This window comes from Petromyzon marinus, chromosome 21 (genome assembly GCF_048934315.1).
Source record: "Petromyzon marinus isolate PM22_M1 ecotype Great Lakes invasive population chromosome 21, UKy_Petmar_22M1.pri1.0, whole genome shotgun sequence".
In the NCBI taxonomy this organism is placed as follows: domain Eukaryota; kingdom Metazoa; phylum Chordata; class Hyperoartia; order Petromyzontiformes; family Petromyzontidae; genus Petromyzon; species Petromyzon marinus.
Window position 1 is genome coordinate 2,426,243 of NC_133687.1, and position 25,468 is coordinate 2,451,710.

Sequence of the window (25,468 nt, forward strand, 5' to 3'; positions counted from 1 at the left end):
ATAATCCCAACTCCAAGTCTGACTCTTACCACAACACTTTCACTTCACAGGATAAGAAAGCTGGGGAATTTGGTATCACAATTGTCCCAATGCAGGAGGCTTTAAGAAATGAACAATTACTTGACAATAAGGAGACACATTTCTATGAAATAAATACGAAGTCTGATGAAATAAATACAAAAGAAGAAAGTCTGATTTATAAAAATTATACACAAACCAACACTTTGAATAGAGCGTTTAAGGAGCAGACAGACACATTATCACGTAACATTTCTAAAACAATAGGCATATTTCAGGTTCCAACAATTGTTTCCACTCTGGATTCTGATCAATCTTGGGATTTATTTGAAAAGACAAGTCCTAAGCTGCAGATCTTTGTGAAAGATGTGAATTCACAAAATCATGCTCATCCAGAAACCACAAATTTGCCAGATGCAATACATTGGCTGGAAACTGCAGATCGGGCAGAAACACCAACTACAGCACCCACAGGCAATGTGACAGAGTGTAAGGTTTGGTACAAGTCGAGGTGTATTGAACGTAAACATGTTTCTTCTGAAATTAAAACAATTGGGAAAGAACTTCCTATGAATAGGAGTGAATTGTTTGATGGAATACCAAACAAAGCAAGATATTTTGAAAATCCTATATCACCAGCCATGGGTTGGATAAAACCAGAAACTGGTACAGATTCTAGATGGCTAACAGATTTTACAGCGGGGGAAAAGTCACCCAAAGAGACAGGAAAAATATTGGAAAAGACACGTGGCACAGAACAATCAAATGAGCGTGGAGAAAAAAGTCAGGGAAAGCATTTAGAGGTAAATGAGCTTTACCAAGTTGCCACATCAAACAAAGACATTAATCTTCCTTTGTTCAGCAACAATGTCAGTGGACATCTGAAAGCTCGGAAAGAACCAGAAATTGTGAAGAAAACTAGTGTATTAAATCTATCAAGTGAATACAAATACACACAACAGGAGGAGGATGAGGAGGATGCAGAAGAAGGAAGCCCACAGAAGATTTCTGTACAAAGCAGACAAAATGAGGAAATTGGAAATAATGGAAAAAATGGAATTAATCCTTTAAAAGATGGGTGGAAAGATGTTGTCAAGGCCACTGTTGATATTTTAGTTCAGGCCAAATCCAAATTTCTTTCAGCTGCACAGAAAAAAAACACTGCTGTCACGTCAAAGTCAACATGTGATGATTCACCGACGAAAAATGATGAAAAGGTGCTTACGATTCATGAGCCAACATTAACAAACTATGACAAAAACACGACCTCTAAACCGCCACCATTGAAGGAACAGCCACTATCAAGTCCAAGCCAAGGTGACCAAAAACCAAATTTGCAACTGGAGTCGACAACGGAGCATTTTTCAGAAAAAGTGGCAAAGCAAGTTGAGTCACCAACAAAAGTGCCGAAGGTTTTAGAAGGAATACGTGGTGGTGATTTAAGTCAGGCTTGGAGGGAAACAGTCGCCTTAACAGGAATAGAACACGAAGTCAAGGAGACTGGAAGTGCGATATTAAAGCCAACAACAGCAGAGGCACATGGAATTGACATCAGAGCAACTCCAACAATAGCACTAAAACATGGCAGTGATGTCAGGTTTGTGCCGACAAGAGCAGCCCAAGAGGAATTCGACATCAAGGCAACTCCAACAACAGCACCAAAACGTGGAAGTCATATCAGGTTTGTGCCAACAAGAGCAGGTAAACAGGAAATCGATATTAGGGCAACTTCAACAGCAGAACCAAAACTTGAAAGTGATGTCAGGTTTGTGCCGACAAGGGTATCCGAACAGGAAATCGAAATCACGACAACTCCAACACCAGTAGTAAAACATGAAAATTATGTCAGGTTTTTGCCAACAAGAGCAGCCAAACAGGACATCGACATCGAGGCACCTCCAACAACAGAACCAAAACATATAAATGCTGTCATGTTTGTGCCAACAAGGGTAGCCAAAGAGGAATTTGACATCAGGGCAGTCCCAACAATAGCACCAAAACATGGAAGTGACGTCAGGTCTGTGCCAACAAAAGAAGGTAAACAAGAAATCGAAATCATGACAACTCCAACAACAGCACCAAAACGTGGAAGTTTCGTCAGGTTTGCGCCAACAATGGAAGCTAAACAGGTAATCAACATCAGGGCAACTCCAACAACGGCACCAAAACGTGGAACTGATGTCAGGTTTGTGCCAACCAGACCAGGCAAACATGAAATGGACATGGGGGCAACTCCAACAACAGCACCAAAACGTGGAAGTGATGTCAGGTTTGTGTCGACAAGGTTATCCGAACAGCAAATCGAAATCACGACAACTCCAACACCAGCAGAAAAACATGAAAATGATGACAGGTTTGGGCCAACAAGAGTAGCCAAACAGGAAATCGACAGCAGCGCAACCCCAAAAACAGCACCAAAACATGGAAGTGACATCAGATTTGCGCCAACAATGGAAGCTAAACAGGTAATCGACATCAGGGCAACTCCAACAACAGCACAAAAACGTGGAACTGATGTCAGGTTTGTGCCGACAAGGGAATCCAAACAGGAAATCGAAATCACCGCAACTCCAACACCAGCAGTAAAACATGAAAGTGACGTCAGGTTTGTGCCGACAAAAGCAGCCAAAGAGGAAATCGACAGCAGTGCAACACCAACAACAGCACCAAAAAAACATGGAAGTAACATCAGTTTAATGCCAACAAGAGCAGGCAAACGGAAGATCGACATCAGGGCAACTCCAACAACAGTACCAAAACATAGAAGTGACATCAGGTCTGTGCCAACAAAAGAAGGTAAACATGAAATCGACATCAGGGCAACTCCAACAACAGCACCAAAACGTGGAAGTGATGTCAGGTTTGGGCCAACAAGAGCTGCCAAACAGGAATTTAACATAACGGCAACTCCAACATTAGCACTAAAACATGAAAATGATGTCGAGTTTGGGCCAACAAGCGCAGCCAAACATGAAATTGACGTCAATGCAACTCCAACCAAAGAACCAAAAAAACATGGAAGTGACATCATGTTTGTGCCAACAAAAGAAGATAAACAGGAAATCGACATCAAAGCAACTCCAACAACAGCAACAAAACATGTAGGTGACGTCAGGTTTGTGCCAACAAGAGCAGCCCAACAGGAATTCGATATCAGTGCAACTCCAACAACACCACCAAAACGTGTAAGTGACGTCATGTTTGTGCCAACAAAAGACGCTAAACAGGAAATCGACATCAAGCCAATTCCAACAACAGCAACAAAACATGTAAGTGACGTCAGGTTTGTGCCAACAAGAGCAGGCAAACATGGAATCGACATCATGGCAACTTCAACAAGAGCACCAAAACATGGAAGTGATGCCAGGTTTGTGCCAACAAGAGTAGCCCAAAAGGAATTCGATATCAGGGCAACTCAAACAACAGCACCAAAACCTGGAAGTGACATCAGGTTTGCGCCAACAAGAGAAGCTATACAAGTAATCGACATCAGCACAATTCCAACAACAGCACGAAAACATGGAACTGACGTCAGCCTTGTGCCAACGAGAGCAGGAAAACAGGAAATCGACATCAGGGAAACTTCAACAAGAGCACCAAAACAAGGAAGTGATGTCAGGTTTGTGCCGACAAGAGCAGCCCAAGAAGAATTCGACATTAGGGCAACTCCAACAACAGCACCAAAACGTGGAAGTGACGTCATGTTTGTGCCAACAAAAGCAAGCAAACAGGAAATCGACATCAGGGAAACTTCAACAAGAGCACCAAAACATGGAAGTGATGTCAGGTTTGTGCCAACAAGAGCGGCCCAAGAGGAATTCGACATCAGGGCAACTCCAGCAACACTGCCAAAACGTGGAAGTGACGTCAGGTTTATTCCAACAAAAGAAGCTGAACAGGAAATCTACAAAAAGGCAACTCCAACAACATCACCAAAACATGAAAGTGATGTCAGATTCATGCCAACAAAAGAAGCTAAACAGGAAATCGACATCAAAGCAACTCCAACAACAGCACCAAAACATGGAAGTGACATCAAGGCAACTCCAGCAACAGCACCAGCACGTGGAAGTGATGTCTGGTTCGTGCCAACAAGAGTAGCTAAACAGGCATTCGACATCACGGCAACTCCAACAACAGCACCGATATCTGACGATAACATCAGCTTAGTTGTTGTATCAGTATTGACGACATCCAGGGAAGAAACAATAAAAAAAGAACAAAATATTTCTGCACCAACTACACAAGCAGAAGTCACAAGCACACGAGATGTGAATTCATCTGGGAAAATAGATAAGACCGAAGAAAGAGGAAAACACAAATATAATGACATGAACTACAACAAATATTCCAGATTGCCTTTTGTGTATGAAAAAATATCAGTCGCTAATGTCCCTGGTGTTCACAGTGCAACAAATGCACGTGATTTGGTTGATTTTAGTCACAATGAGAGTAAAGATGACGTCACACATGATGCCAAAACAAATAGTCAAGAAGAACCAGGAAGTGCACGTGAGAAAGAACAAGGAGGCTCAAAAGAGAAAATTGGCAGAGGATCGCAGGAAGAAAAGGAGGACGAAAAAATAAAGCTCAAACACGACAAACATAAGATAAAAGAGGAATCGCTGACTGAAGAGTCACGTGAGATTAACAATGTAAAAGACAAAAAGATCAAGGGAAGTGGAAAACTCGGAGACAGCAACATAAACCTTAGTGAAATACATTTTGAGGGCAGACAAAACAATGAAGCCAAACAAAGTGGAATGAGCTCTAAAGAGCAAGAAACGAGGCCCACAAATGTGCAGGATGGCAATGTAAAAGAAAGGGATAATGGTATAGAAGACACAACATTCACAGTTGGGAGAGGAGGCAAATCAGAAGGAGATGAGCAGAGTAGTCAGGATAAGAAAGGAAGTCAAGCAAACAGGCATGCTAATAAAACGAGTAAAGAGATGGAACATGAAGAAGCAAAAAAGGGAAAGAAGAAACAAATAATGAAAGGAGCTGGTGATATTCATGACACTGAAGATAAAAATAACAAACTTAATGAATTCGTAAAGAAACCAGAAAAAAAAGTGAATATACATGACAGCCGGGGTCAGATTGGTAAGAAACAGGAGAGTAAAGAAATAGGTCCTAAACAAAGTGAAGGGAAGACAGAAAAAGACCGCAGAAAGAAAGAGAAAACAAAAGATATAAAGGGCAAGAAATCTGAGCAAGGGAGCGGAGATCGCCACGATGCTGATGTTGAGTCCAGTAGGGAAGGGAACAACATTGAAAAGTTAACTGACATCAGAGTTAACTTAGAAACTGAGCATAATAATTTAATCAAAGGTAAACAAGAACATCATATAAAATATAGAGATGATGGAATGGTTAAAGATATGGGCAGCAATACAACAAATAATAAAAATAAGATTAATGGGAAGAATGTAAATGAAGGAATTAGAGATGTTAAGGAGAGTGCAAAAGAAGACCACCCAAATCGAGGAGTTATTCTGGAATCTTTAGGTTACAGTTCTCAAGAAGACAACAAAGAGATAAATGGGCATGAAAAGGTGGGTAATAAGGAAGCAGGAAGAAAAAAAACGGAGATTAGTAAAAAGCAGAGAGGCAACACAGAGGGAAGAGGGAGTCAACATGGTCGAGGAAGTGAAGTGAAAACCAAAAGTGAAGAAAGTACGCGTGGCGGTGATGAAGAAGAAGGCAGTGAGCAGGAGAGACGTGATGAATTTGAAACTGTGGATAATGATTGGGTTGCACGTGAAAAAGAAAGTCATAAAATATATAGGGAAGATGGGACAAGCAAGAGGAGGAGGAAGAAGAAGACGAAACATGGCAAGGAAGTAAATGAATGGATTGGAGATGGTGATGAGAGTGAAGAAGATGCCTATGCAGATCATGATGACACAAAACTGATAATTAATTTGAAATCTCATAGTTCCGAGGAAGACAGCAAAGAGAGACATTGGCAAAACAAGGTGGGAAGCAATGAATCAAGAAGAAAAGTATCTAATGAAAGTAAAAAGCAGAGAGTGAAGACAGAAGGAAGGGGGGGTGAACATCATATTGGAAATGCAGGTTCTGTAAAGAGTGAAAACATTTTACGTGATTGGGATGAAAATGAAGAAGGCAGGGAGCAAGAAAGGGTTCATTTTGAAACTCTGGATGAAGTTGTCACCACGGAGAAAAAGCAAAAGTACACCAAGGATGGCAAATCAAACAAGGGCACTAAAGTTGTTGCTGGAGAGAAAGACAAAGAGCAAGACAACACCAAGGGAGACAAATCAAAGAATGGCACAAAAGTTGCCACTGGAAATGAAGAGAAAGAGCAAGACCACCCCAAGGCAGATAAATCAAACAAAGATACCAAAGTTGCCACCAGAGAGAAAGACAAAGAGCATGTGAAAACCAAAGAAGACACATCAAACAAGGGCACTAAAGTTGCCATTGGAGAGAAAGATCAAGACGACACCAAGGAAGACAAATCGAGAAAGGGCACTAAAGGTGCCATTGGAGAGAAAGACAAAGAGCAAGTGAAGACCAAGGAAGACAAATCAAAGAAGGGCACTGAAGTTGCCACTGGAGAGAAAGATAAAGAGCAAGTGAAAACCAAGGAGGACAAATCAAACAAAGGCACGAAAGTGGCCACCGCAGAGAAAGACAAAGAGCAAGGAAACACCAATGAGTATAAATCAAACAAGGACACTAAAGTTGTCACTGGAGAGAAAGACAAAAAGCAAGATGACACCAAGGAAGACAAATCAAACGAGGGCACTAAAGTTGCCAGCGGACATAAAGAAAAAGAGCAAGAGAACACCAAAGAGGACAAATCAAACAAAGGCACTAAAGTTGTAACCGGAGAAAGAGACAAAGAGCAAGATGACATCAAGGAAGACAAATCAAACAAGCACACTAAACTTGTCACTGGAGAGAAAGAAAAAGATCAAGACGACACCAAGGAAGACAAATCAAAGGAAGGCACTAAAGTTGTCACTGGAGACAAAGACAAAGAGCAAGTGAATACCAAGGAGGGGAAATCAAACAAGGACACTAAACTTGTCACTGGAGAGAATGAAAAAGATCAAGATGACACCAAGGAAGACAAATCAAAGGACACTGAAATTGTCACGAGAGGGAAAGACAAAGAGCAAGACCACACCAAGGAAGACAAATCAAGCAAAGGCACTAAAGTGGCCACCTTCGAGAAAGACAAAGAGGAAGCAAACACCGAGGAGGGTAAATCCAACAAGGACACTAAAGTTGTCACTCCAGAGAAAGACAAAAAGAATGAGAAGACCAAGGAGGACAAATCAAACAAGGACATTAAAGTTTCCAATGAAGAGAAAGACAAAAAGCAAGATGACACCAAGGAAGACAAATCAAACAATGGTAGTAAATTTGTCACTGGGGAGAAACAAAAAGATCAAGACGACACCAAGGAAGACAAATCAAACAAAGGCACTAAAGTTGTCACCGGAGAAAGAGACAAAGAGCAAGTGAAAACCAAGGAGGACAAATCAGAGAAGGGCACCGAAGTTGCCACCAGCGAGAAAGACAAAGAGCAAGGGAAGACCAAAGACGACAAAACAAATAAGGGCGCTAAAGTTGCCACGGGAGGGAAAGACAAAGATCAAGACGATACAACTGAAGACAAATTAAAGAAGAACACTAAAGTTGCCACCGGAGAAAAAGACAAAAAGCAAGATGACACCGAGAAAGACAAATCAAACAGCGACAATAAAGTTGCCACTGAAGCGGAATTTGAAGAGCAAGACAACACCAAGGAAGACAAATCAAATAAAGGCAGTAAAATTGTCACTGAACAAAGAGACAAAGAGCAAGTGAAAACGAAAGAGGACAAATCCAAAAAGGACACGAAAGTTTCCACTGACACCAAGGAAGACAAATCAAACAATGGTAGTAAACTTGTCACTGGAGAGAAACAAAACGATCAAGACGATTCCAAGGAAGAAAAAGCAAAGGAGGGCACTAAAGTTGCCACCAGTGAGAAAGACAAAGAGCAAGAGAACACCAATGAGGACAAATCAAACAAAGGCACTAAAGTTGTCACTGGAGAAAGAGGCAAAGAGCAAGTGAAAACCAAGGACGACAAATCAAACAAGGGCACTGAAGTTGCCACCAGCGAGACAGACAAAGAGCAAGGGAAGACCAAAGAGGACAAAACAAAGAAGGGCACTAAAGTTTCCACCGGAGAAAAAGACAAAAAGCAAGATGACACTGAGAAAGACAAATCAAACAGGGACACTAAAGTTGCCACCAAAGCGAAATTTGAAGAGCAAGCTAACACCAAGGACGAGAATTCTAACAAGGACACTATACTTATCACTGTAGAGAAAGTAAAAGATCAAGACGACACCCAGGAAGACAAATCAAACAAAGGCAGTAAAGTTGTCACTGGAGAAAGAGAGAAAGAGCAAGTGAAAACCAAGGAGGATAAATCAAACAAGGGCACTGAAGTTGCCACCAGCGAGAAAGACAAAGAGCAAGGGAAGACCAAAGAGGACAAAACAAATAAGGGCACTGAAGTTGCCACGGGAGGGAAAGACAAAGAGCAAGATGACACAACTGAAGACAAATCAAAGAAGGGCACTAAAATTGCCCCAGGTGAGAAAGACAAAAAGCAAGATGACACCGAGAAAGACAAATCAAACAAGGACACTAAAGTTGCCACCGAAGCAAAATTTGAAGAGCAAGCCAACATCAAGGAAGATAATTCTAACAAGGACACTAAACTTGTCACTGGAGATATAGAAAAAGGTCAAGAGGACACCAAGGAAGAAAAATCAAACATAGGCACTAAAGTTGTCACTGGAGAAAGAGAGAAAGAGCAAGTGAAAACCAAGGAGGACAAATCAAAGAAGGGCACTGAAGTTGCCACCGGCGAGAAAGACAAAGAGCAAGGGAAGACAAAAGAGGACAAAACAAACAAGGACCCTAAAGTTGCCATCGACGCGAAATTTAAAGAGCAAGACAACACCAAGGAAGAGAATTCAAACAAGGACACTAAACTAGTCACTGAAGAGAAAGAAAAAGGTCAAGACGACACCAAGGAGGACAAATCAAACAAGGGCACTGAAGTTGCAACGGGAGGGAAAGACAAAGAGCAATATGACACAACTGAAGACAAATCAAAGAAGGGCACTAAAATTGCCCCAGGAGAGAAAGACAAAAAGCAAGATGACACCGAGAAAGACAAATCAAACAAGGACACTAAAGTTGCCACCGAAGCAAAATTTGAAGAGCAAGCCAACATCAAGGAAGAGAATTCTAACAAGGACACTAAACTTGTCACTGGAGATATAGAAAAAGATCAAGAGGACACCAAGGAAGACAAATCAAACATAGGCACTAAAGTTGTCACTGAAGAGAGAGAGAAAGAGCAAGTGAAAACCAAGGAGGACAAATCAAAGAAGGGCACTGAAGTTGCCACCGGCGAGAAAGACAAAGAGCAAGGGAAGACCAAAGAGGACAAAACAAATAAGGGCGCTAAAGTTGCCACGGGGGGGAAAGACAAAGAGCAAGACGATACAACTGAAGACAAATTAAAGAAGGGCACTAAAGTTGCCACCGGAGAAAAAGACAAAAAGCAAGATGACACCGAGAAAGACAAATCAAACAGGGACAATAAAGTTGCCACCGAAGCGAAATTTGAAGAGCAAGCCAACACCAAGGACGAGAATTCTAACAAGGACACTATACTTGTCACTGTAGAGAAAGAAAAAGATCAAGACGACACCAAGGAAGACAAATCAAACAAAGGCACTAAAGTTGTCACTGGAGAAAGAGACAAAGAGCAAGTGAAAACCAAGGAGGACAAATCAAAGAAGGGCACTGAAGTTGCCACCGGTGAGAAAGACAAAGATCAAGGGAAGACCAAAGAGGATAAAACAAATAAGGGCACTGAAATTGCCACGGGAGGGAAAGACAAAGAGCAAGACGACACAACTGAAAACAAATCAAAGACTGGCACTAAAGGTGTCACTGCAGAAAAAGAGAATGAGCAAGATGACACCAAGGAAGACAAATCAAAGAAGGGCACTAAAGTTGTCACTGGAGAGAAAGACAAAGAGCAAGTAAAGACCAAGGAGGACAAAACAAATAAGGGCACTAAAGTGGACAATGCAGATAAAGACAAAGAGCAAGATGACACCAAGGAAGATTTTTCAAACAAGAACACTAAACTTTTCACTGGAGACAAAGAAAAAGATCAAGACGACACCAAGGAAGATAGATCAAACAAAGGCACTAAAGTAGTCACTGGAGAAAGAGAGAAAGAGCAAGTGAAAACCAAGGAGAACAAATCAAACAAGGGCACCGAAGTTGCCACCAGCGATAAAGACAAAGAGCAAGGGAAGACCAAAGAGGACAAAACAAATAAGGGCGCTAAAGTTGCCACGGGAGGGAAACACAAAGAGCAAGACGACACAACTGAAGACAAATTAAAGAAGGGAACTAAAGTGGCCACCGGAGAAAAAGAGAAAGAGCAAGATGACACCGAGAAAGACAAATCAAACAGGGACACTGAAGTTGCCACCGAAGCGAAATTTGAAGAGCAAGCCAACACCAAGGACGAGAATCCTAACAAGGACACTATACGTTTCACTGTAGAGAAAGAAAAAGATCAAGACGACACAAAGGAAGACAAATCAAACAAAGGCACTAAAGTTGTCACTGGAGAAAGAGACAAAGAGCAAGTGAAAACCGAGGAGGACAAATCAAAGAAGGGCACTGTTGTTGCCACCGGTGAGAAAGACAAAGATCAAGGGAAGACCAAAGAGGACAAAACAAATAAGGGCACTGAAATTGCCACGGGAGGGAAAGACAAAGAGCAAGACGACACAACTGAAACCAAATCAAAGACTGGCACTAAAGGTGTCACTGCAGAAAAAGAGAATGAGCAAGATGACACCAAGGAAGACAAATCAAAGAAGGGCACTAAAGTTGTCACTGGAGAGAAAGACAAAGAGCAAGTAAAGACCAAGGAGGACAAAACAAACAAGGGCACTAAAGTTTCCACCGAAGCGACATTTAAAGAGCAAGACAACACCAAGGAAGATAATTCAAACAAGAACACTAAAATTTTCACTGGAGAGAAAGAAAAAGATCAAGACGACACCCAGGAAGGTAAATCTAACAAAGGCACTAAAGTTGTCACTGGAGAAAGAGACAAAGAGCAAGCAAAAACCGAGGAGGACAAATCAAAGAAGGGCACCGAAGTTGCCACCAGCGAGAAAGACAAAGAGAAAGGGAAGACCAAAGAGGACAAAACAAATAACGGCGCTAAAGTTGCCACGGGAGGGAAAGACAAAGAGCAAGACGACACAACTGAAAACAAATCAAAGACTGGCACTAAAGGTGTCACTGGAGAAAAAGAGAATGAGCAAGATGACACCAAGGAAGACAAATCAAAGAAGGGCACGAAAGTTGTCACTGGAGAGAAAGACAAAAAGCAAGATGACACCGAGAAAGACAAATCAAACAGGGACACTAAAGTTGCCACCGAAGCGAAATTTGAAGAGCAAGCCAACACCAAGGACGAGAATTCTAACAAGGACACTATACTTGTCACTGTAGAGAAAGAAAAAGATCAAGACGATACCAAGGAAGACAAATCAAACAAAGGCACTAAAGTTGTCACTGGAGAAAGAGACAAAGAGCAAGTGAAAACCAAGGAGGACAAATCAAAGAAGGGCACCGAAGTTGCCACCAGCGAGAAAGACAAAGGGCAAGGGAAGACCAAAGAGGATAAAACAAAAAAGGGCTCTGAAATTGCCACGGGAGGGAAAGACAAAGAGCAAGACGACACAACTGAAAACAAATCAAAGACTGGCACTAAAGGTGTCACTGGAGAAAAAGAGAATGAGCAAGATGACACCAAGGAAGACAAATCAAAGAAGGGCACTAAAGTTGTCACTGGAGAGAAAGACAAAGAGCAAGTAAAGACCAAGGAGGACAAAACAAATAAGGGCACTAAAGTGGACAATGCAGATAAAGACAAAGAGCAAGACGACACCAAGGAAGATAATTCAAACAAGAAAACTAAACTTTTCACTGGAGAGAAAGAAAAAGATCAAGACGACACCAAGGAAGACAAATCAAACAAAGGCACTAAAGTTGTCACTGGAGAAAGAGACAAAGAGCAAGTGAAAACCAAGGAGGACAAATCAAACAAGGGCACTGAAGTTGCCACCAGCGAGAAATTAAAAAAGCAAGATGACACCGAGAAAGACAAAACAAACAAGGACACTAAAGTTTCCACTGAAGCGAAATTTAAAGAGCAAGACAACACCAAGGAAGATAATTCTAAGAAGGACACTAAACTTGTCACTGTAGAGAAAGAAAAAGATCAAGACGACACAAAGGAAGACAAATCAAACAAAGGCACTAAAGTTGTCACTGGAGAAAGAGACAAAGAGCAAGTGAAAACCGAGGAGGACAAATCAAAGAAGGGCACTGTTGTTGCCACCGGTGAGAAAGACAAAGATCAAGGGAAGACCAAAGAGGACAAAACAAATAAGGGCACTGAAATTGCCACGGGAGGGAAAGACAAAGAGCAAGACGACACAACTGAAACCAAATCAAAGACTGGCACTAAAGGTGTCACTGCAGAAAAAGAGAATGAGCAAGATGACACCAAGGAAGACAAATCAAAGAAGGGCACTAAAGTTGTCACTGGAGAGAAAGACAAAGAGCAAGTAAAGACCAAGGAGGACAAAACAAACAAGGGCACTAAAGTTTCCACCGAAGCGACATTTAAAGAGCAAGACAACACCAAGGAAGATAATTCAAACAAGAACACTAACATTTTCACTGGAGAGAAAGAAAAAGATCAAGACGACACCCAGGAAGGTAAATCTAACAAAGGCACTAAAGTTGTCACTGGAGAAAGAGACAAAGAGCAAGCAAAAACCGAGGAGGATAAATCAAAGAAGGGCACCGAAGTTGCCACCAGCGAGAAAGACAAAGAGAAAGGGAAGACCAAAGAGGACAAAACAAATAACGGCGCTAAAGTTGCCACGGGAGGGAAAGACAAAGAGCAAGACGACACAACTGAAAACAAATCAAAGACTGGCACTAAAGGTGTCACTGGAGAAAAAGAGAATGAGCAAGATGACACCAAGGAAGACAAATCAAAGAAGGGCACGAAAGTTGTCACTGGAGAGAAAGACAAAAAGCAAGATGACACCGAGAAAGACAAATCAAACAGGGACACTAAAGTTGCCATCGAAGCGACATTTGAAGAGCAAGCCAACACCAAGGACGAGAATTCTAACAAGGACACTATACTTGTCACTGTAGAGAAAGAAAAAGATCAAGACGATACCAAGGAAGACAAATCAAACAAAGGCACTAAAGTTGTCACTGGAGAAAGAGACAAAGAGCAAGTGAAAACCAAGGAGGACAAATCAAAGAAGGGCACCGAAGTTGCCACCAGCGAGAAAGACAAAGAGCAAGGGAAGACCAAAGAGGATAAAACAAAAAAGGGCACTGAAATTGCCACGGGAGGGAAAGACAAAGAGCAAGACGACACAACTGAAAACAAATCAAAGACTGGCACTAAAGGTGTCACTGGAGAAAAAGAGAATGAGCAAGATGACACCAAGGAAGACAAATCAAAGAAGGGCACTAAAGTTGTCACTGGAGAGAAAGACAAAGAGCAAGTAAAGACCAAGGAGGACAAAACAAATAAGGGCACTAAAGTGGACAATGCAGATAAAGACAAAGAGCAAGACGACACCAAGGAAGATAATTCAAACAAGAAAACTAAACTTTTCACTGGAGAGAAAGAAAAAGATCAAGACGACACCAAGGAAGACAAATCAAACAAAGGCACTAAAGTTGTCACTGGAGAAAGAGACAAAGAGCAAGTGAAAACCAAGGAGGACAAATCAAACAAGGGCACTGAAGTTGCCACCAGCGAGAAATTAAAAAAGCAAGATGACACCGAGAAAGACAAAACAAACAAGGACACTAAAGTTTCCACTGAAGCGAAATTTAAAGAGCAAGACAACACCAAGGAAGATAATTCTAAGAAGGACACTATACTTGTCACTGTAGAGAAAGAAAAAGATCAAGACGACACAAAGGAAGACAAATCAAACAAAGGCACTAAAGTTGTCACTGGAGAAAGAGACAAAGAGCAAGTGAAAACCGAGGAGGACAAATCAAAGAAGGGCACTGTTGTTGCCACCGGTGAGAAAGACAAAGATCAAGGGAAGACCAAAGAGGACAAAACAAATAAGGGCACTGAAATTGCCACGGGAGGGAAAGACAAAGAGCAAGACGACACAACTGAAACCAAATCAAAGACTGGCACTAAAGGTGTCACTGCAGAAAAAGAGAATGAGCAAGATGACACCAAGGAAGACAAATCAAAGAAGGGCACTAAAGTTGTCACTGGAGAGAAAGACAAAGAGCAAGTAAAGACCAAGGAGGACAAAACAAACAAGGGCACTAAAGTTTCCACCGAAGCGACATTTAAAGAGCAAGACAACACCAAGGAAGATAATTTAAACAAGAACACTACATTTTTCACTGGAGAGAAAGAAAAAGATCAAGACGACACCCAGGAAGATAAATCTAACAAAGGCACTAAAGTTGTCACTGGAGAAAGAGACAAAGAGCAAGCAAAAACCGAGGAGGACAAATCAAAGAAGGGCACCGAAGTTGCCACCAGCGAGAAAGACAAAGAGAAAGGGAAAACCAAAGAGGACAAATCAAAGAAGGGCACTGAAGTTGCCACCAGCGAGAAAGACAAAGAGCAAGGGAAGACCAAAGAGGACAAAACAAATAAGGGCACTAAAGTTACCACGGTAGGGAAAGACAAAGAGCAAGACGACACAGCAGACGACAAATCAAAGACTGGCACTAAAGATGTCACTGGAGAAAAAGAGAATGAGCAAGATGACACCAAGGAAGACAAATCAAAGAAGGGAACTAAAGTTGTCACTGGAGAGAAAGACAAAGAGCAAGTAAAGACCAAGGAGGACAAAACAAATAAGGGCACTAAAGTGGACAATGCAGATAAAGACAAAGAGCAAGACGACACCAAGGAAGATAATTCAAACAAGAACACTAAACTTTTCACTGGAGAGAAAGAAAAAGATCAAGACGACACCAAGGAAGATAGATCAAACAAAGGCACTAAAGTAGTCACTGGAGAAAGAGAGAAAGAGCAAGTGAAAACAAAGGAGGACAAATCAAACAAGGGCACTGTTGTTGCCACCGGTGAGAAAGACAAAGATCAAGGGAAGACCAAAGAGGACAAAACAAATAAGGGCACTGAAATTGCCACGGGAGGGAAAGACAAAGAGCAAGACGACACAACTGAAGACAAATCAAAGACTGGCACTAAAGGTGTCACTGGGGAAAAAGAGAATGAGCAAGATGACACCAAGGAAGACAAATCAAAGAAGGGCACTAAAGTTGTCACTGGAGAGAAAGACAAAGAGCAAGTAAAGACCAAGGAGGACAAAACAAATAAGGGCACTAAAGTGGACAATGCAGATAAAGACAAAGAGCAAGACGACACCAAGGAAGATAATTCAAACAAGAACACTAAACTTTTCACTGGAGAGAAAAAAAAAGATCAAGACGACACCAAGGAAGATAAATCTAACAAAGGCACTAAAGTTGTCAATGGAGAAAGAGACAAAGAGCAAGTGAAAACCAAGGACGACAAATCAAACAAGGGCACTGAAGGTGCCACCAGCGAGAAAGTAAAAAAGCAAGATGACACCGAGAAAGACAAAACAAACAAGGACACTAAAGTTTCCACTGAAGCGAAATTTAAAGAGCAAGACAACACCAAGGAAGATAATTCTAAGAAGGACACTAAAGTTGTCACTGGAGAGAAAGAAAAAGATCAAGACGACACCAAGGAAGACAAATCAAACAAAGGCACTAAAGTAGTCAATGGAGAAAGAGAGAAAGAGCAAGTGAAAACCAAAGAGGACAAATCAAAGAAGGGCACTGAAGTTGCCACCAGCGAGAAAGACAAAGAGCAAGGGAAGACCAAAGAGGACAAAACAAATAAGGGCACTAAAGTTATCACGGTAGGGAAAGACAAAGAGCAAGACGACACAGCAGACGACAAATCAAAGACTGGCACTAAAGGTGTCACTGGAGAAAAAGAGAATGAGCAAGATGACACCAAGGAAGACAAATCAAAGAAGGTCACTAACGTTGTCACTGGAGAGAAAGACAAAGAGCAAGTAAAGACCAGGGAGGACAAAACAAATGAGGGCACTAAAGTGGACAATGCAGATAAAGACAAAGAGCAAGACGACACCAAGGAAGATAATTCAAACAAGAACACTAAACTTTTCACTGGAGAGAAAGAAAAAGATCAAGACGACACCAAGGAAGATAGATCAAACAAAGGCACAAAAGTAGTCGCTGGAGAAAGAGACAAAGAGCAAGTGAAAACAAAGGAGGACAAATCAAAGAAGGGCACCGAAGTTGCCACCAGCGAGAAAGACAAAGAGCAAGGGAAAACCAAAGAGGACAAAACAAATAAGGACGCTAAAGTTGCCACGGGAGGGAAAGACAAAGAGCAAGACGACACAACTGAAGACAAATTAAAGAAGGGCACTAAAGTTGCCACCGGAGAAAAAGACAAAAAGCAAGATGACACCGAGAAAGACAAATCAAACAGGGACACTAAAGTTGCCACCGATGCGAAATTTGAAGAGCAAGACAACACCAAGGAAGATTATTCAAACAAGGACACTAAACTTGTCACTGTAGAGAAAGAAAAAGATCAAGACGACACCAAGGAAGACAAATCAAACAAAGGCACTAAAGTAGTCACTGGAGAAAGAGAGAAAGAGCAAGTGAAAACCGAGGAGGACAAATCAATGAAGGGCACTGTTGTTGCCACCGGTGAGAAAGACAAAGATCAAGGGAAGACCAAAGAGGACAAAACAAATAAAGGCACTGAAATTGCCACGGGAGGGAAAGACAAAGAGCAAGACGACACAACTGAAAACAAATCAAAGACTGGCACTAAACATGTCACTGGAGAAAAAGAGAATGAGCAAGATGACACCAAGGAAGACAAATCAAAGAAGGGCACTAAAGTTGTCACTGGAGAGAAAGACAAAGAGCAAGTAAAGACCAAGGAGGACAAAACAAATAAGGGCACTAAAGTGGACAATGCAGATAAAGACAAAGAGCAAGACCACACCAAGGAAGATAATTCAAACAAGAACACTAAACTTTTCACTGGAGAGAAAGAAAAAGATCAAGACGACACCAAGGAAGATAAATCTAACAAAGGCACTAAAGTTGTCAATGGAGAAAGAGACAAAGAGCAAGTGAAAACCAAGGAGGACAAATCAAACAAGGGCACTGAAGGTGCCACCAGCGAGAAAGTAAAAAAGCAAGATGACACCGAGAAAGACAAAACAAACAAGGACACTAAAGTTTCCACTGAAGCGAAATTTAAAGAGCAAGACAACACCAAGGAAGATAATTCTAAGAAGGACACTAAAGTTGTCACTGGAGAGAAAGAAAAAGATCAAGACGATACCAAGGAAGATAGATCAAACAAAGACACTAAAGTAGTCACTGGAGAAAGAGAGAAAGAGCAAGTGAAAACCAAGGAGGACAAATCAAAGAAGGACACTGAAGTTGCCACCAGCGATAAAGACAAAGAGCAAGGGAAGACCAAAGAGGACAAAACAAATAAGGGCACTAAAGTTACCACGGTAGGGAAAGACAAAGAGCAAGACGACACAGCAGACGACAAATCAAAGACTGGCACTAAAGTTGTCACTGGAGATAAAAACAAAGAGCAAGTGAAGACCAAGGACGACAAAACAAATAAGGGCACTAAAGTGGACAACGCAGAGAAAGAAAAAGATCAAGACGACACCAAGGAAGGCAAATCAAACAAAGGCAGTAAAGTTGTCACTGGAGAGAGAGACAAAGAGCAAGTGAAAACGAAGGAGGACAAATCCAACAAGGACACTAAAGTTGCCACTCCAGAGAAAGACAAAAAGAATGAGAAGACTAAAGACAACAACAAGAATGAGAAGACCAAAGACAACAAAGAGATAAATGGGCATGAAAATGTGGGTAATAAGGAAGCACTAAGAAAAAAAACGGAGATTAGTAAAAAGCAGAGAGGCAACACAGAGGGAAGAGGGAGTCAACATGGTCGAGGAAGTGAAGTGAAAACCAAAAGTGAAGAAAGTACGCGTGGCGGTGATGAAGAAGAAGGCAGTGAGCAGGAGAGACTGGATGAATTTGAAACTGTGGATAATGATTGGGTTGCACGTGAAAAAGAAAGTCATAAAATATATAGGGAAGATGGGACAAGCAAGAGGAGGAGGAAGAAGAAGACGAAACATGGCAAGGAAGTAAATGAATGGATTGGAGATGGTGATGAGAGTGAAGAAGATGCCTATGCAGATCACGATGACACAAAACTGATAATTATTTTGAAATCTCATAGTTCCGAAGAAAACAGCAAAGAGAGACATTGGCAAAACAAGGTGGGGAACAAAGAATCAAGAAGAAAAGTATCTAATGAAAGTAAAAAGCAGAGAGTGAAGACAGAAGGAAGGGGGGGTGAACATCATATTGGAAGTGCAGGTTCTATAAAGAGTGAAAACATTTTACATGATTGGGATGAAAATGAAGAAGGCAGTGAGCAAGAAAGGGTTCATTTTGAAACTCTGGATGAAGTTGTCACCACGGAGAAAAAGCAAAAATACACCAAGGATGGCAAATCAAACAAGGGTACTAAAGTTGTTACTGGAGAAAAAGACAAAGAGCAAGACAGCACCAAGGGAGACAAATCAAAGAAGGACACTAAAGTTGCCACTGGAAAGGAAGAGAAAGAGCAAGAACACACCAAGGCAGATAAATCAAACAAGGACACTAAAGTTGCCACCAGAGAGAAAGACAAAGAGCATGTGAAAACCAAAGAAGACAAATCAAACAAGGGCCCTAAAGTTGCCATTGGAGCGAAAGATCAGGACGACACCAAGGAAGACAAATCGAGGAAGGGCACTAAAGTTTTAATTGGAGAGAAAGATAAAGAGCAAGTGAAAACCAAGGAGGACAAATCAAACAAAGGCACGAAAGTGGCCACCGCAGAGAAAGACAAAGAGCAAGGAAACACCAATGAGTATAAATCAAACAAGGACACTAAAGTTGTCACTGGAGAGAAAGACAAAAAGCAAGATGACATCAAGGAAGACAAATCAAACGAGGGCACTAAAGTTGCCAGCGGAAAGAAAGAAAAAGAGCAAGAGAACACCAAAGAGGACAAATCAAACAAAGGCACTAAAGTTGTAACCGGAGAAAGAGACAAAGAGCAAGATGACACCAAGGAAGACAAATCAAACAAGAACACTAAACTTGTCACTGGAAAGAAACAAAAAGATCAAGACGATTCCAAGGAAGACAAATCAAAGGAGGGCACTAAAGTTGCCACCGGTGAGAAAGACAAAGAGCAAGAGAACACCAAAGAGGACAAATCAAACAAAGGCACTAAAGTTGTGACTGGAGAAAGCGACAAAGAGCAAGTGAAATCCAAGGAGGACAAATCAAAGAAGGGCACTGAAGTTGCCACGGGAGGGAAAGACAAAGAGCAAGATGACACAACTGAAGACAAATCAAAGAAGGGCACTAAAATTTCCACCGGAGCAAAAAACAAAAAGCAAGATGACACCGAGAAAGACAAATCAAACAAAGACACTAAACTTGTCACTGGAGAGAAAGAAAAAGATCATGATGACACCAAGGAAGACAACTCAAACAAGGACACTAAAGTTGCCACCGGTGAGAAAGACAAAGAGCACGATGACACCGAGAAAGACAAATCAAACAAGAACACTAAATTTGCCACCGAAGCGAAATTTAAAGAGCAAGACAACACCAAGGAAGATCATTCAAACAAGGACACTAAACTTGCCACTGGAGAGAATGAAAAAGATCAAGATGACACCAAGGAAGACAAATCAACGAAAGGCACTAAAGTTGTCACTGGAGAGAAAGGCAACGAGCAAGTGAACACCAAGGAGGACAAAACCAATAAGCGCACTAAAGTGGACAATGCAGAGAAAGACAAAGAGCAAGACGACACCAAGGAAGACAAATTCAAGAAGGGCACTAAAGTTGTGACTGGAGAGAAAGAAAAAGATCAAGACGACACCAAGGAAGACAAATCAAAGAAGGGCGCTAACGTTGCCACCGGAGAAACAGACAAAGAGCAAGACAACACGAAGGAAAAGAAATCAAACAAGGGGACTAAACTTGTCACTGGAGAGAAAGAAAAAGATCAAGATGACAGCAAGGAAGACAAATCATACAAAGGCAGTAAAGTTGTCACTGGAGAAAGAGACAAAGAGCAAGTGAAAACGAAGGAGGGCAAATCCAACAAGGACACTAAAGTTGCCACTCCAGAGAAAGACAAAAAGCAAGATGACACCAAGAAAGACAAATCCAACAAGGGTAGTAACTTTGTAACTGGACAGAAGCAAAAAGATCAAGACGATTCCAAGGAAGACCAATCAAACAAGGACACTAAAGTTGTCACCGGAGAAAGAGACAACGAGCAAGGGAAGACCAAAGAGGACAAAACAAATCAGGGCGCTAAAGTTGCCACGGGAGGGAAAGACAAAGAGCAAGACGACACAACTGAAAACAAATCAAAGACTGGCACTAAAGGTGTCACTGGAGAAAAAGAGAATGAGCAAGATGACACCAAGGAAGACAAATCAAAGAAGGGCACTACAATTTCCACCGGAGAAAAAGACAAAAAGCAACATGACACCGAGAAAGATAAATCAAACAAAGACACTAAACTTGTCACTGGAGAGAAAGAAAAAGATCATGACGACACCAAGGAAGACAAATCAAACAAGAACACTAAAGTTGCCACCGAAGCGAAATTTAAAGAGCAAGACAACACCAAGGAAAATCATTCAAACAAGGACACTAAACTTGTCACTGGAGAGAAAGTAAAAGATCAAGATGACACCAAGGAAGACAAATCAACGAAAGGCACTAAAGTTGTCACTGGAGAGAAAGGCAACGAGCAAGTGAACACCAAGGAGGACAAAACAAATAAGGGCATTAAAGTGGACAATGCAGAGAAAGACAAAGAGCAAGACGACACCAAGGAAGACAAATCCAAGAAGAGCACTAAAGTTGCCACTGGAGAGAAAGATGAAAAGAAAGATGACACCGAGGAAGACAAATCAAACAAGGACACTAAAGTTGGTACCGGAGACATAGACAAAGAACAAGGGAAGACCAAGGAGGACAAATCACACAAGGACGCTAAAGTTACCACCGGAGAGAAAGATAAAGAGCAAGAGAAGGCCAAGGAGGATGAAACAAAGGAAGGCACTAAAATTTCCATAGGAGAGAAAGACAAAGAACAAGACGACACCAAAGAAGACAAATCAAACAAGGGCACTAAAGTTGACACCACAGAGAAAGACAAAGAGCGCGAGAAGACCAAGGAGGACATTTCAAACAAGGACACTAAAGTTGCCACCGGAGAGAAAGACAAAGAACAAGGGAAGACCAAGGAGGACAAATCACACAAGGATACTAAAGTTTCCACCGGAGAGAAAGATAAAGAGCAAGAGAAGGCCAAGGAGGATGAAACAAAGGAAGGCACTAAAATTTCCATAGGAGAGAAAGACAACGAGCAAGCGAAGACCAAGGAGGAAAAATCAAACAAGAGCACTAAAGTTGCCACCGGAGAGAAAGACAAAGAACAAGACGACACCAAAGAAGACAAATCAAACAAGGGCACTAAAGTTGACACCACAGAGAAAGACAATGAGCACGAGAAGACCAAGGAGGAAAAATCAAACAAGAGCACTAAAGTTGCCACCGGAGAGAAAGACAAAGAACAAGACGACACCAAAGAAGACAAATCAAACAAGGGCACTAAAGTTGACACCACAGAGAAAGACAAAGAGCGCGAGAAGACCAAGGAGGACATTTCAAACAAGGGCACTAAAGTTGCCACCGGAGAGAAAGACAAAGGGCAAGATAAGACCAAGGAGGATAAATCAAACAAGGACACTAAAGTTGCCAACCGAGAAAAAGACAAACAGCAAGACACCAATAATGATGTCAAATCAAGCAATAGCAGTAACGTTGCTAACGGAGAGAAAGACAAAAAGCAAGATAAGACCAAGGAGGAAAAATCAAACAAGGACACTAAAGTGGTCACTGTAGACAAAGAACAAGCGGAGGGCAAAGGCACGAAGCAGAATCGAGTTGAAACATCTGCTCCTGGCAAAGGTGATAGCAGCAGTCAAAAGAAAGAGTTGCTTTGTGTAGGGTAGTTGGAGTAATAATTAGTACAAATCCTCCTCCCCACACCCCACCCTACCCGACTGTTGATCCATTATCGTAAAACAGGGTCGAAATTCGACCCCTGAATCAATTTTGTTTTCATCTTTTCGGCATATATATTGGTTTCTAATGGCTGCTGGGGTCTTTTGTTCCCATTGCTTACTCCATATAATCATAATAGAAGCTTAAGACCATTTTTCACTCCACTGCTGAATGAACACTTGGCCGCGTTGCTCACACCAGCTGTTTTACCACGACGCTAGTCAGTGCAGATCGGTAATTTCTCCACTTGGTATGTAACTTCGGAGAGGAAATGCGTAAGCAGTGGTCATATTAGAACAAATGAAATGCAAATTTTGTGTATTTGTGAAAAATAAAATGAAATGAAAGGACAACTCTGTTCAGATGTTTTTATTTGCGTTTTCATGCTTTTTGCGTCCATCCACCAGTCACACATCCTTTAGTCCCCGCAGGTTGCCTGTTGCAAAATCTTGCACAGGGCATTTGGCCTTCTTCAAGCAGTCGGTAGACCAAGTGGTATGCCGTCTCTCGCCATGGTCGCAGGTCTCTTTATTTGTATTAAATGTATTTTAGTATTGTCATTATTCAGGTGCACGAAATGGTTATGGGAAAGTGGAGTGCATGTTTTCATGTTGGCAGAACGTGGGATTGCTGATTGCCACTTCATTCTATGTATGGTGGGTTTCTCTCCGGGTTATTGATGTCCTCTGTTAATACGCTAAACAATTATGGAATTGAATATAAGAATCGGTTTTCCCCTTTTTTCTGGCAACAAAACAGGTGTTAATACATTCATATTCTTGGATCTTTCGGTAAAGTCACGTTGAGGGGAAACAATAAATTAATAATATATATTGTTTCCCTTCAACGTGACTTTACCGAAAGAACCAAGAATATGAATCACTGCAGTCACGAAAGCTTTAAATCAAAATTTAGGTGTTAAGATGTTAAAACACCAAACTAAACTTTTTACAAGGAATCATATCTGCATTAACCACAGATACTTGCGGTGAAAATACAAACAAAAAACATGTTCTGACACTTATGGAAGTGACCAAACATCACAATGCATGATCCTTCTGAAAGAGTTTTTGGAATCAGTGAGGCTTTTCTGGGTTAAACATTAGTTTTATTACTAGTATTATATTTGTTTTAGTATCGTTCATGTTGTTTCGTAGACTGTTTTGTGTTCTTTTAAATCACTTCTCTTTCAATAAAAAGAGTAAGTGAAATGACGCAACGTATTGGAATTTAAACTGGCCAAGTAATTATTTGTATGGGTTGAGAGGTGTCTGCTTGGAATTCCATTGAAAGAAAGATTAATAAAGAGTAATGGATTACAGTACACACGCACGTTAGGTGCATCATATTTAGCTCGTGAAAAGTGCGTGGACTTCGGCGAAGGATAAATGGGGATTGTGAATGCTGGTCGAGACTTAACCAAAACATCTCCCACGTCTGACACCATGCCTTTTGTCCAGCAGTCGACCGAGAAAGGAGCTGCACAATTGTTGATTTGTTGTATTATTTTACGGTGATTTTCGGAACAAATTCGCGAATTTGAAACCCAGTAAGAGACCATGCAGTAGACTGGCATATAATATTCGTTTCTTTATTCATACACTCGTGATGCGTATACAGGATCAGACGCTTAAGGGACAATTATAGGAACGGGACAGAGTAGGAACGAACATATGATGCAAACAATAGAATATGGATAGTGGAAACGAGATAGCGTAAACTAGGCATATGATTAATACAAAATCGTAGAAATTTGGAAATATTTTCGACCGACAATCGTAACGCGACAAGCAGCACATTAAAGTACAAGGCAGATACAACGGAGATGCAAAAAAGCCAGCCAGAACGAACAACACAAACAATATAAACAAGACGGTTGCAATGAGAAAGCATGTATGAGCCACGCAGTGCAAACCAAGATGGTACAAGCAAAACAAAACAAATTAGATGCGCCGCATGTTTAAGATGGAATAATATGCACGACGCAACAGCACCAAATCATCGAATCTTTTTATGTCAGAATAGGCCGAATGCAGAGAAGTGATCAGCAATCGGCAGTTTGGCTTTACTACGCTGGAGGCCACAAGTTCACAATAATGTATCGTGAGTTATATTTACATTATTTTGGCGCGTTATTCGTGCAATTCACTGTTGCCTTTGCTAAGGCATTGCTTGATTTACTCAAATCACTCAAATTTGACCAGCTGTTTCGGCATGCGGTGGCTGGGCATGCGGGCTACATGACCCAGCCAGTAACACACACACAAAGTAACACACACTCCCACTAATGCACACTCCCAGTAACGTATACACAGCAACGAACACACATTAACGCACACTCCCAGTAACGCATACTCCCACTAATGCACACACAGTAACGCACAATCCCATTAACACACACTCCCAGTAACGCACACTCCCATTAAGGCACCCCCATCAATGCAAACACAGTAACACACACTCCCACTAACGCACACTCCCAGTAACACACACTCCCAGTAACGCACACTCCCATTAACGGACAACCCCGTAAGAAGCTCGTTCTTCGGCCGTTGCGAATTTATTTAATGATTTATCTGGGCGTGGTCCCTTGTCCCTTGCGTGACCCCCCCCCACACTCAATCCTGGCCGTGTCCCCGCCCGACCTCTACACTTTGATGACGTGAGTTCACGTGAGCCACAACCCCCCACAACAAAATACAACTATGAAACAATCGATGTATTTAAAATGACCGTTCGTCGAATCGATCCGTAAGCCCCTATTTTGACGACCCGATTAAGAAACAGCCCTGGTCTCCTCACTGCTCCCACAACAGCGAGACGACCCGATGAAGAAACAGCCCTGGTCTCCTCACTGCTCCCACAACAGCGAGAACAGCTTTCAACCGAGTTCCCACACCACCAATACGCAGTGGAAGAAGATGTGGTTTGGGCATTTCCTCCATCAATAGAACGATCAGGGACTCCGCCAGACTGAGAATGTGCTGGTGAGGAGGTGCAAGATAATATTCAACCTTTGGTTCTTTCGGTAAAGTCACGTAGGTAAAAAAAT

General features: G+C 41.6%; 1 protein-coding gene across 1 annotated transcript; it reads left to right on the top strand.

The window, feature by feature from the left end:
- Nucleotides 1–569: 569 nt before the first annotated feature.
- On the top strand, nt 570–22,769 carry LOC116944354 (uncharacterized). Its single transcript, XM_076068406.1, has one exon. It carries the CDS (start codon nt 588–590, stop codon nt 22,362–22,364), a length of 21,777 nt encoding a protein of 7,258 aa, XP_075924521.1. The 5' UTR covers nt 570–587; the 3' UTR covers nt 22,365–22,769.
- The last annotated feature ends 2,699 nt before the right edge of the window (nt 22,770–25,468 follow it).

What these genes read in the sequence shown, in the direction of transcription:
- LOC116944354 (XM_076068406.1), top strand. Translation starts at nt 588, where the DNA reads ATGAATAGGAGTGAATTGTTTGATGGAATACCAAACAAAGCAAGATAT.